The sequence below is a fragment of the Pomacea canaliculata genome, linkage group LG8 (genome assembly GCF_003073045.1).
Source record: "Pomacea canaliculata isolate SZHN2017 linkage group LG8, ASM307304v1, whole genome shotgun sequence".
Taxonomy (NCBI): Eukaryota; Metazoa; Mollusca; class Gastropoda; order Architaenioglossa; family Ampullariidae; genus Pomacea; species Pomacea canaliculata.
Window position 1 is genome coordinate 24,164,106 of NC_037597.1, and position 13,424 is coordinate 24,177,529.

At 42.6% G+C, this 13,424-nt stretch overlaps 2 protein-coding genes across 5 annotated transcripts in view; both read left to right on the top strand.

Moving 5' to 3' along the window:
* LOC112570659 (lectin L6-like) overlaps positions 1–8,545 on the top strand; it is a 32,649-nt gene extending 24,104 nt beyond the window's left edge. The window contains exons 1-5 of one of the 4 annotated variants that reach the window (XM_025249211.1): positions 4,415–4,524; positions 5,843–6,004; positions 6,409–6,651; positions 7,487–7,781; positions 8,310–8,545. In XM_025249211.1, the coding sequence (XP_025104996.1) occupies positions 5,858–6,004; positions 6,409–6,651; positions 7,487–7,781; positions 8,310–8,419 (795 nt within the window). In that variant the 5' untranslated portion in view covers positions 4,415–4,524; positions 5,843–5,857 and the 3' untranslated portion in view covers positions 8,420–8,545. Of the gene's footprint in view, positions 1–4,414; positions 4,525–5,838; positions 6,005–6,408; positions 6,652–7,486; positions 7,782–8,309 lie in introns of those variants that run through there. The other 3 variants (XM_025249212.1, XM_025249214.1, XM_025249213.1) reach the window with 3 other exon arrangements.
* The window catches only part of LOC112570458 (lectin L6-like), a 61,325-nt gene that overhangs the window by 43,431 nt on the left and 4,470 nt on the right, over positions 1–13,424 (top strand). The gene's annotated exons all lie outside the window — the stretch shown is intronic.

Below are 13,424 nucleotides of genomic sequence, written 5' to 3' on the forward strand. Positions count from 1 at the left end.
CGGCTTCCTCATCGCCGGAGACTTTAACAGCCAGTCCAGAGTTGGGGATACAACATCCTTGACAAGCGAGAGAGAAGATATCGAAACTTGCAAGACGAGAACCATCTAATCCTTGTCAACGACCCCACAGATCCACCAACCTTCTACTCGCGCCGCTGGCACACAACAACAAAACCAGACCTGGCTCTCTGCACAGACATCCACAATAATTTGAGCAGAACAGTCTTAGACCAGCTGGGAGGAAGTGACCATCGCCCAGTACTCCTTACCATCACAGGTGTACGACACCTGAACCCCCGCAGCACGCCAGATGGAATCATAAGAAAGCACGTGGGGCTGTTCAGAATACGAACAAATGAGCTCACGAAAGACATCAAGGTGGAAGGACTAAACATCAACAACGTCGTCAAAGATTTCAATGCCAGTATCATCAAGGCAGCCAAAGAAACTATCCCACGAGGGGTGCGAAAGGACTACACTCGGTACTGGACAGCAGAACTTCAGAGAGCCGACGATGACCTGACAAAAGCCAGAGAAGAAGCAGAAACCAACCCCAGTCAAGAAAACAACATCAAGCTGCAAGAAACAAATGCCAAACTGCTAAGAACAAAAGTAGAGTGCAAGAGAAGAAGCTGGAGAGAAAAGAACAGCAGGGCTGAATATGGAGAGAGACACACCAAGCTGTGGAGGCTGACCCAAGGCACTAAATGATGAGGTAACAAGCGGACAGAAGATCACCCTTGAAGAAGATGGACAGACACTGACAGATAAGGCAGCAGCAAATGCATTTGCGCAAGCATATGCAAAGGAGAGCAGCATCACCATCCCACCGCATCTGCAAAAAGAATTCAGAAAGAAGAGAAAGAAAGAACAACAAAAGGATGTCCATGAGTCGACTGCAGCAAGATATCACCATCCAAGAACTGAAGAATGCCATCAAACAGCTGAAGAAGAAAAAATCTCCAGGTCCAGACAACATAACGAATGAGATGCTGCAACACCTTGGCAGCACAGCCCTCACTAAACTACTGGACATTTTCAACCTTAGCTGGAGAGAAGGCCAGGTACCTCAGTGCTGGAAGGAAGCCAGGATGATCCCTGTTCTGAAAAAGGGAAGAACAAGTTGCGAATCTGAGCTACAGCCCCATCAGCTATAAGCTGCGTCTGCAAACCATAGAGCGCATCATCAACCAGCGCCTGCAGTGGTACCTGGAATCTGAAAGCATCATCATCCCAGAGCAAGCAGGCTCCAGAAGATACAGAAGCACCGAAGATCAGACAACGCACCTAGTGCAGGTCATAGAGGATGCTTTCCAAGCCCAGAAGGTCACCCTAGCGGTCTTTATTGATATGCAGAAGGCTTTCGACAAGGTCTGCAAGGATGACTCCTGGTCAAGCTCCAGCGAAGCAACATTAGAGGCAACATGTACCGGTGATCAAGTCCTACTTGCACAACCGAAGAGCCAGTGTGCTTGTAGACGGACACTGTGGCCGTAAGGTGCTGCTACGACACGGAGTACCACAGGGGGAGTAACTCTCGCCGACCTTGTTCATACTCTTCATCAACGACCTGGTACCAGAGCTTCCAAGGGAGTCCAAGCAGCACTGTATGCAGATGACCCTGGTCATATGGTGCTCAGAAGAGTATGCAACAAAAAGCAACCTACAGGATGCAGCTTGCACTAGACAAAGTGGCAGCCTGGGAAGACAACTGGTGCGTTACCATCAACCGTGACAAAACAACAGCCACTCTTTTCTCTCTCTCCACCAAAGCGCAAGCTGGCAGACTAAAGTTGGGAGACACTCCACTGACACTTGAAGACCAGCAGACGTACCTGGGAGTCACTTTTGACAAAAGATTGACATGGAAGCAACACATCCTGAATGCAGAAGCAAAAGCCAGAAGAAAGCTGAACATCATGAGAAAGCTGCAGGAACACACTGGGGCGCCAACAAAAAGATCCTGAAGACCGTGTACCAAGGTACTGTAAGACCACACTAGAGTACGGATCAAGCACCTGGATGACAGCAGCCAAGTCACACCTTCAGACTTTGGACAAGGTGCAGAACCAAGCACTGAGAGTAATAACAGGCGCCATGAGATCTACGCCAATAGACAAGATGGAGCATTAACAGGCATACATACCCATTAAACAAGAGAAGGAATGCAAAGCACTCGTGCAGGCCACCAGTACAGGCACAGTGAAGACCACTGATGAGTGCCAGACAGAAACAACTGTCCTCGGGAAGGCTGAAAAGATCCAGCTTTGTGCGAGAGAACGCAGGCACTACACAGAAAATATCAAACAAAGCTTCCTGCACAGGTCCAGGTACCGACTCTCTCCTCGATCCTCCTCCTTGGAAAGACAGAACAGGGAACATTACCATCTGCACCACAGTTCCTCACCTCACAACAAAGGATGAGCATAGCGACGTGAGCAAGAGAGCCCTGACGCTAGCCATGCTAGAAGAAAGGTACCCCCAGGAATCATGGATAAGGGCCTACACAGACGGGTCAGCCACAGCGCTATCCAGAGGGGAGGGGCCGGTGTGTACATCCAGTTCCCAAATGGACATGGCAGAGAGCAGCAATACCAACTGCCTCCACTGTACAAACTATAGAGCAGAAGTAGAAGCCCTGGTCACGCAGCAAAACATCATCAGCAGCAGAGCAGACCATGACAGCCAGGTCGTCTTCCTGACCGATGCTCTGTCGGTGCTGCAGGCAGTTAACAATAACAAACTGCCAGACCTGGAAGCCGCGCTGCTAACATCAAGTGCCTCGAGAACGGCTCTGCAGTGGATCCCATCACACTGCGGGATAGATGGGAATGAGAGAAGCTGACAGGATGGCTAAGTTGGGTGCAGAGGACGAGCAAGAAGACAATGCAGTCAACATGTCAGAGATGAAACCATCATCATTAAGTCTCTGTACAGGCCACAGCAACCACTGGACAGTTACCATCAGCTGTCCAGACCGGACAAGGTCGCTATCTTCCGCCTCAGGACCGGGCACAACAGGCTGCTCCACCACCTACACAGGAAGTTACACCTCGTGCCGTCCCCGAGATTCCCATGTGGAGAGGCAGACCAGACTGTAGAACACATCCTACAGGACTGTAGGAACCTCCGTACCCTGAGGAAAGAGACGTGGCCACAGTCGGAGACCCTGCACAACAAGCTGTACGGGCCAGTGAAGACTCTACAGAAGACCACCAATTTCATATCAAAGCTGGTCTAAAAGTGTGATAAAAGAGGCGAACGACCAAAAAAAAAAATTCTAAGGCCTTTTGCTGTGTTTTCTTCTCATTAATCATCTTAGTTCTATGAAATGTATTTTGGTACGGTTGATATTGCAATGGGTTTCAACATAACCAGTTGTTAGCACCGTTAAGAAGGCAACTTCAAAGGCAGTGACCAGGGTTCGATCGAATCCTAGGGGTTCGGTGAGTCGGTCTCAGGGGTTCGGCGGAGCCTCCGCCACGGAGGTCAAGACACACACGCAATTCGTGATGACAATAAAGAAGGGTTTGGTGAATGTGCATATGAAACTTGTGGGTTCGGTACCTTAAAAAAGGTTAAGAACCTCTGTTCTAAACACATAGTTGGACTGTGCATTCCTAATTTATCAAAGGATATTAATAAAAACACTTTTTTTGATGATAAATCAAATTATAGGAAAGAAGATGTGAACATGTCCGTGTAACAGCAAAGGTGAAACGGATCCACGTGTGTGTTTGTCATTTTGCCACGTGTACACTCCCAGTCTGCCTGGCACTAACGGTCCCATGAGTCACTGCAAGTGTCGCATGCCCGATGTCTGGGATACTACGACAGTCATTGCATGGTCTGCACATGAAAATAAAAATTAAAATTTTATCCTCTCTGTTCAGTATTTGCACAGTAAAACAAGCTGTGCGGTGGACAACAAATCACATGCGTATGACAATGATGTCTTGGCAAAAAACCATTTTACTGTGCAATACAGCATGGTATAAACATTGATATGTGCACACGTTCTCAACATACCGATACGATCATTCCATCCTAGACTGCGGGACACGCGATGACTCAAGTAATAAAAATTTACTTGTCTGAGATAAAATTTCCTAACTGCCATAAATTTCTCAAACCATAAAAGGTTTTATTGCTAAATTTTCCGTCGGCTGCAGTCTGGACAGAAGTCGTTGATATTTTAAGCGATATTAATAGATGGTGTTTGTTATAGGCACGTGGAACTATTGCTGTAAAGACAGCTGGTACCTCATCTCCTGGCATCCACACCTCCAGCCATAACTACCTCCGCCAAGGCTTTTAAAAAACATTTCGGCGTACAAGTTGTGTAATAAACTTATGTTTACTACTCTCCGTTCTTTGCTATTAAGAAAGGATGTTAACAGATGTCCAATCATATCACTAGAAATAGCTCGCCTGACTGTATATAACTGGTGTTCTCAGACTATCTCGCAGTTACTTACAAAGTTGTCTTCGGTTGATCCGCTTTGATCAAGACCGCTGAAACAGGTGAGCATTGCTACTAAGAGAGATAGTGAGATATCTGCTTCTGACAGAAAAAGACCAGAGCAGATGGCTCATTCATCCTAAGTTGGTAAGAAGATGACTAGGAAGGAAGTCGGCAGTTTCTTATCTGATGACCAGGGCCCGGATGCACAGTCAAACTACTTATAGTTGATAACCTAGTTAGAGATGGCAGCTAGGTAGTACCCCTAAGGTAGACACAGCATTGTGTCACCTAGTCATGTCATGTCAACTGGCGAGACTAGTACCAGTTGTTGAGTAGACATGATAGTATTTTGCATTCGTGAACACTCCAGCCGGGAAATTCTTAATTCTACCTGAGAAGGTCCTCTAGTGGACAGCCGGCCCTATTTTCACATTGGCCATCCAACCTTTCTTCTGTTTATGTAATCTTTCTTCTCTTCAGGTAACTGCTAGACATTCTGAGGCCTTCTTGATGTTTTCCTCTCATTAATCATTTTAGTTCTGGTTAAGTGTATTTTGGCACGGTTGATATTCCAATGGGTTTCAGGCAGAACATAATCATTGTAGACACCTTTGTTAAGGCAAGTTCTTAACATATATTCGAATTATGAATTCCTAATTTATCAAAGCATTTTAATATTGGTTAAAAGATTTATTTATGCAACTTGTAGCTTTAAATGAAACAATAATGACAACCAATCTAAAAGTCCCAAACTAAAGCACGAATTTAGAAATTTTCTAAAACAGATGTTTATGGTACAGCTTGCTAGTATGATTATTTAGCTGTTTGACTCACCCTGCCAGCTGTGACAAACATTAGTTTTCAATGGTATTTATCTAACAAAACAAGGATACGAGTATAGGATGATGTCACCTGACCCACTCAGCGTAGCCGCCTACATGAATGATTAAGATGTTGTCCTCTCGCACCTGTGGTGGTCTGTCGTCGCTTTACATTACAATAAGAATGTTTTGTCACCGGGTATCCAGAGGATGCTGTAGACACTATAAACAACTTACATTCAATTATTGTTTTTATGTTAGGTCTTGAGATTCTATCCGTTGTTTGTCTTTCTGACTTTCTTTTTAACAGGTATATCACCATAGTGTCTGTTAGTATTTGTCTCTTACCTTTGTGTTTGCGTTGGTACTGGGCAATGGAGTTGCTTGGTACACAGGTAGGTTGGTATTGGTGTCATGGATGAGCTTGTGAACATAGCTTCTCATATTATCAGATACTATTTATTTATGTCGGTTTGATGAAGGAACACACCGTCTTGTATCACCTTAGTTGTAATGAATGTAATGTTTGCTGTATTGCTGTTTTATGTCCTGACAGAACAGAGTGCTAGAAATGCTGATAATTCTGTGTCTTCTGGCTCTGACCTCATCCTGCTGCGGTCAGTCATGGAGGAAAGTGGAGGGATCCATGAAACATGTGTCAATAGGAAGAGCAGGCGTGTGGGGGGTGAATGTTGCCAATCTGATCTACTACCGTGAGGTGATGTACCCCGAAAATGTTACCTACATCGGAAGTAATGATTTTACAGTCAGAAAGTTTGCTGGTTAAATGTGTAAACGATTGCATTAAAATTATTCGCTTTCTTATTTTCACTTTAAATTAAATTTGAAGTGTAAATAATGGCTGTGTATAAGGAAGATATAGACATAATTGCTGGTCTGATTTTTACTGATATGTTAGGTGCACAATCATACTTTCCCGAGAGGCTAATTAGTTGATACCAACAATTATTTGATGTTCTGCACCTCCATGTAACTGCACAATATAGTAATTATAGAGCTCTTTCAGAACTTATTGCCTTGTCTAAAAACCTGTGTGTTTGTATTTGCCTAGTGACACCATTTCTTTAAGAAAAGTATTTGTGTTGTGTTTGCTGTGGCCAGGGTACATACCAGGCGCCATTGACCACAGGCTCAAAATGGACGCTCGTCCCCGGACATCTCAAACAGCTCGACGTCGGCAGAGACATCGTCATTGGCGTCAACAGTAAAAATGAAATTTTATACAGAAAGGATATCTCAGACGATCAGCCTACAGGGTCGGAGTGGGTCCAACTGGACGGTCGTCTCAAACACGTGACTGTGTCACCCAATGGCGCCATCTGGGGGGTTAGTCCTGATGATTTGGTAAGCTGTTTTGTTTGTCAGAAATAGAAAGATTTTAAATTAGTTTTAAAAATAAAAATGAATAATTATGTAAGATAATTAATGAAACGTCTCTGTTGTTCATTAAAATTCGAATGTTCGACAAAATGACAGAGGAGTTAATTTTTTAAGAGCCTTAGTTCTAATCCTATTTAAAATTAGTGAAAACATTGTTAATTGTGGGTGAGCGGTTGCAATAAAGATTCAAAGGCTAAGAAACACTCATCAGAGAAACTATCATGTCAACAGAAGTTTAAATAATGTTTAGGGTTCTTGTTCTCTCTCGCTTTATTTCTGTTATGAAAGAAATGAACATTTTATGTTATGCTCTACAAAATCATTTAGTGAGTCATCGAAGACATTCGTGTGTGTGTGTGTGTGAGAGAGAGAGATATGGGGTGTCGTGTGTCTGTGTGTGTGTGTGTGTGTGGTCTGATCCACTCTTTGATTTTTTGAGATCCACTTGTCAGTTGTCTCTCCTCATTCTGGTATTTGTCAAGGAGACTCACCATCTGTCAAACTGTCACCTCACTTGATAGAGAGGTTGGCTTCTATGAACCGAGGGTTAGTGTATGAACTAAGCTTATGGTCAGACTACAGACCAGTGAACATTTCATGCAGACCTTCGTGTCACCCTCGTGTTGGCTTTTAAAATCATTTGCATTTTCCGAAATCACGTGATATTAAAGAACTAAGTTACCTTTCTGTCCGATAAAAATGTACATCATATTTATAGACACAGTAACCCTATATCGCTAAGCTAGAGATTTACTACATTTTGAGGAATAATATAATTGAAAGAAGATAAATTCGACAGGTCTTGTTCCGGGATGGCATTAGCCCGCAGAATCCAGCGGGAACTAGCTGGCAGATGGTTGATGGGAAATTGACACAGATTTCTGCAGGACCGTCTGGCGTGTGGGGGGTCGATGCCAAAGACGACATTTTTTACCGAGATGGAACCTACGGTGGACACGTCACGGTGGGCAGTAGATGGACCCAAGTTGGAGGAAAACTAGCATACATCACTTCCGGTTCAGGAGTGGTGGTTGGCGTGAACAGGGAGGAAGCTGCCTCTCGCAGAACTGAAATCAGTGAAGGAAATCCCACAGGTGTGTTCTTCAACTATTTTATATACAAACTATGTCAATTATGTGTAAGACGTTGGGAGGGGGAGGTGTTACAAATCTGTAAGTAAGGGCGGTGCCCATTTTTTCTTCATTGATGCCTTAGCCAACCGTCTATTTAATCGGGTACCCAGTCCCTCCGGTTGGGTCAACTGAAGTAAGATTGTTGCACTAATCAGGCTCTTAATTCGGACGCAAGCGATCTACTCACTGGTCATCCTCTCATTCACTCATTTTTATGTTTTTAAATATTAATGTGCAGTATATAATTTTATTATGTTACCAGATCTTGTATGTTGTACAGCATTTCTACTGGCAACTTCAACATGACAATAAGCCCATACTGTACCAGTTCAATATACACTCACTGACTCTCTCACTCACTTACCCACTCACTGAGGTTAGGAGGAAACTAGTTTGGTCTCTTAGCAATATGCTATAGCAGTCATCTGTATTGATGTCATATCTTTAAAACTATGCCAATGGAATGGATGCCATTTGTCTTATTCCTAGGAAATGAATGGCAGTATTTGGTTGACCGACTGGTAATGATTGAGGAGTATGGCGGTACTATGTGGGGGGCTGGCGGAGGACGTGATATCTGGACATCGCTCACCCACTAACAAGCCGCCAGAGCCAACAACCTCCTGATTCTAGATTTCTCTATTCCGCAATGTTATCTTCTTTCGAATGTTGCCATTTCAATATAAAGGCTTAGGTCTTTAACAATAAAAAGTTATTTCATCTGAGCTAGATGTGACGTGTTGTGAATTCATTCAAAATGCCTGTAATGGTTTGATTATTGTTTAAATCTTTCAAGTTACTATTTTAAAATTTTAGTAAATATATGACTATAGAAGACAACTGTGAAAGCTCACGCCACCTGTACAGAACATTATTCCAAAAGGTAGCATGCAACCACACTTTTTATATTCCCTATGGAGTCCTTCGACTGGAACACGTTTGCTGCGCTAATCGGGTATCGAACTAGCGCTCTCAGTTTGAAGTCCCGTGCTCTAACTACTCTACTATCCACTCCCCTACATGATGATGATGATGATGGTGAAAAGGAAGTAGGAGATACAATAGAAGGAGGTGCAGGCTGTGAACAAAGATGGGAGATATTCAACTTTCACTTTCACACTCTGAAAGACGAGCCGGTGAAGAATGTACATGAAGAACGTTTGTAGAGTTAAGCTTTATAGACTGATATAATTTATTATCAAAAGGAAAATAATTCAATGTCCACTGCTGCTTATCTACTGTCCTCATCAAAGCAATTTATAAAGACGATTACAGGTACACTTTGTCAGGAACGCTGTTTTAGATCTCTTTCTCTCACAACACGCACGCGTCCCCTTGCGTGTTCTTTCAAACATATATCACAAAGATTTGTCGTGGGAACAAAAATAACTTTATAACAGTCAACATCAACTAAAGATATAGAAATGTCTGAGTCTTTCAGTTCGCTTCTAAATTATAAGATATACGTCAAATATCTTTAAATTCCCGAAATACTACAGCGCACAGGCTGCTCCAATAGTTCTCTTCATGTCCCAAGACAACATACACATGTTTCTTTCAATATTCTACGAACCGTCATATGTTTCTGAATATTTCATTATAGTCTTACTTACTCACATCCACAAATTCCACGTCTACGTAAAATCCTCACTCACGAACGTTCAGCGGAAATCACATATACGTTCCGCAGCTTACTAATAATAGGTGCTGACTCAGCAGACACCTAACAGACGACTCAGAATATAGTTGCTGGAGTCAACACATGACCCAAAGCTGGCACCACATATATATTCCAGGGGATCAACACATGATCCAGGGCTGGAACCACAAATATACGCTTGGGGATCAACACATGACCTAAAGCTGGTACCACACATACATCCGCAGGGATCGACTCACACAATATCCAAAACGAACACCCCACACACTTTCTATCCGACTCTCTTCCCTGCTCACAGCCGTCTGCTTTCTTCCAAATATTTTTTCACTTGCGTCTCTATCAAATTACGTCATTTTTTTGTGTCATAAAATGACGTCGGGTTCTGACGCGAAACCGCGACGCAACCAACACACTCATAAATACAAGGCAAGGGCAACAATCTCTAAGAAAACAAAAGACAGGGGCAACAACCTCCCGCACCTCACAGACTGGTCCGTGACACACTCTTCCTGCAAGACTGATAATGTCTATTTCCCCAAATTTACGGAACATATTTTTCTTATACTCATCTTTAAACACAAATGGAATTTCAGAGCAAAATAAAATAATGAAAGAATAAAGTCTGTTCCTGAACGATGATGCTGACCGCTCCGCTACAGACTGAAACACAATTGTGTTGCGGGTGTAGGCAGCAATTGGTAAAGTTTGAAATGTATTCAACATTCATATTGTTTATAAACATAAGATCAAACACAAATACAAAAAAATAAGTTAAAAGCAATTGAACCTAGTTAGTAAAACTCGTCTACGAGTAGTAATTATGGACCTAATGCAAGACGGAGGTATCTGGCTGCTGTCAAGGGCTGAATGGATTTTTAACCCTTTTATAACTACAGTCTTTTATAACTACAGTCCAAGGAGGAGAGATATGACCCCTCTATTATTATAAACACCCCAACAGAAACCACTTCCTTACCTGTGTAGATGTCAAGACTTTGTAGTAGATGCACCCACTATCGGAGGATTTCGTCACAGTACAAACCATATTTAATTTTCACCTGATGTTAGAGAGCACGTAGAATGTTTGTCCTGAGTCAATGTAATCAGTGAGCGAGAGACTGAAAATTATGTTACTTTGGGTTGTTTTTTTTTTCATTAGCTAATTTACGAACAACCTAACAGACTATAACAGTAATTGATTTCATTTGTTTTATAAGAATTTAAAAAATTGAAATATTGGTATAAACGAGTGCACCCATCAGCTTTCGTAGGTCCTTGTCATCTACTTTACAGAGGGAGAGATGTTACTCATCTAAACCCGTTTATTGAATAATCAACAACTTTACTCATCTAAGGGCACAGTTCATAGAATATTTCTCTCTGTCTTTTTGCCGGGGTTAGTCGCTCGAGATCGCTGTGCCTGAGCGAAGTTTATATTGTCAGAAGTTCAAACTACAACTTACAATTTAGTATTGGTTTACCTCTGTTGTCTTAGATATTATCTGGGTGTAAATATTTCTTGGCAAGTCGTACGCTACACATTGATCAACTAAACAATGATCTACTAAGCGGGGAACTCCGTGTAACAGCAAGGTAAACCCAATGCGCATGTCAGAAGTTTCGAGTTGTTTACACTTTGCGTTATTTTAATTTTCTTTGTTTCTTCTTGCGATGTCTGTCTTTTTTGTTTGTGTAGCGGGAGCGCTGTTTAGGTCAGCAGGTACCGCCGACAGGTGCATAGTCCCTCCACCACACGTGTTGTCGCGCGAGACCTGCAGCAGCAGCAGATGATTATCTTTCTATTTTTCTTTCAGTGCTGTTATTATCTGAGTTTTATTGATATTTGCCTGCCCTGTACAAACAGCGGGCAAACAGTCGCTCGCACCTTTTTCTATCGGCCCGAGAACAGGTCCTGCTGGGTATAGCAGTAAGTGAAAAACTTTGAGACAGAGTTAGCGAGAAGTACCTTTGGGCTGCGATGCATCTGGTCCGCTGGAAATAGCGGCTGGCATCACTCAGCCTCCTCTTCCCCACCCCACGGAGTTAGGTGTTAGGTTTTGGATAGGTAGCTAGGTTAGAATAATTTTGGTAGCTGTTTTTATCTTGTAAATAAATGTATGTCTTTGAACTGTAAGTACTCGTGTGAGCGTGTTAGTGTCGACGAGTGCTAGTGTGTCGTACGCATGGCTCCGCCGTGTGAGGTTTGTGTTGTCCATGTATGTAGTCGTGACACAGCAATAGAGAAAGAACACTCGAGAAGGTCCGGCGGAATTGACGCACCGATTGAAAAGACACTTTAGTTAGAAAAGTAAAGCAGGGTCTTTTGTGGACTACAAGATCGGCTGAGTTCGGGTTCGTGTAAGACATAGGTAAAAAAAGAACACAACGCGAGGCAGGTAGAAACTAGACAACGCACTCGACAACCAGAGCTAGGATTTTCATAGAATGGAAAATTCTCCTTGGGAACCTCCGTCCTCTCCAGTGGAACAACCAAGAGGAACGGACTGATTTGGCGCTAAGCTAAGGTTTAGGATAGGGTGTTAGCGAGAAGGGTCGGTCAGTGGGTAACATTTGATAAAAACTATCTTTCTATTTTTCTTTCAGTGCTGTTATTATCTGAGTTTTATTGATATTTGCCTGCCTGATATCGAGCAACAGGCTAGCAACATTTTTCAATAAACAGAGGCATACAAAACGAAAGTTTACGGAAGACAAATCCAACTAATGTCGGAAATGGCTTTAGATAAAAGATGTGAGAGGACAAATGCATTTGAAAACTTAAAGTGATTTAAGGTAGTTCACGGAGCTCAGACGTTTTCTGAAGCTGGACTGCAGGTTCACAGACAAAGTTGTCAGGTGAAACGGATCAACGTGTGTGTTTGTCTTTTTGCCACGTGTACACTCCCAGTCTGCCTGGCACTAACGGTCCCATGAGTCACTGCACGTGTCGCATGCCCGATGTCTGGGATATAACGACCGTCATTGAATGGTCTGCACATGAAAATAAAAATGAAAATTTTATCCACTCTGTTCAGTATTTGCACAGTAAAACAAGCTGTGCGGTGGACAACAAATCACATGCGTATGACAATGATGTCTTGGCAAAAAAACATTTTACTGTGCAATACAGCGCGGTATAAGCATGTGCACACGTTCTCAACATACCAATACGGTCATTCCATCCGAGACTGCGGGACACGCGAGGACTCAAGTAATAAAAATTTACTTGTCTGAGATAAAATTTCCTAACTGCCATAAACTTTTCAAAATATCAAAGGTTTTATTGCTAAATTTTCAATCATCCACCATCTGGACAGAAGTCGTTGATATTTTAAGCGATATTAATAGATGGTGTTTGTTATATGCACGTTGAACTGTTGCTGTAAAGACAGCTGGTACCATCGAAGATAATTAACAGGATGCTTGTATAACGGGATACCCACCATGTGATTAGGCTCTCGCCGCCCGTCATTTTCAGACCTTGCGTACGGACTGCAATTAATAGATTGAGAGTCAGAAATAATGGATAAAACACACACACACACACACACACACACACTTACTTTCTCTTTATCTCTCTCTCTCTCTTCATACGCTCACCAACACACTTCTTAAACGTGGACAACAGAAGACTACAGTGAGAATTAAGTTGCTTAAATTCCTGTCCGTTCTTTTTCTTTTTAAAAGCCTTGATGACAACAACACTAAAATATCAAAACGATTTGACAATGATAGAACTGATAAATGACTGAATGAAGAAGATTTATCATCTGTTATCGGGTCTGGTGAGACATCCCTCTTCTGTTTTCCTTCTTACGGCATCACAACCTTCTCCCCCCAGCCTCCTCTCCTCTCTATATTATCTGACAGCAACAGTTTAGCTGTCTGGTAGTCGTCAACATATTAATTATAAAGGAATGTCCGTGTCGCAGGCAGTTTTCCCA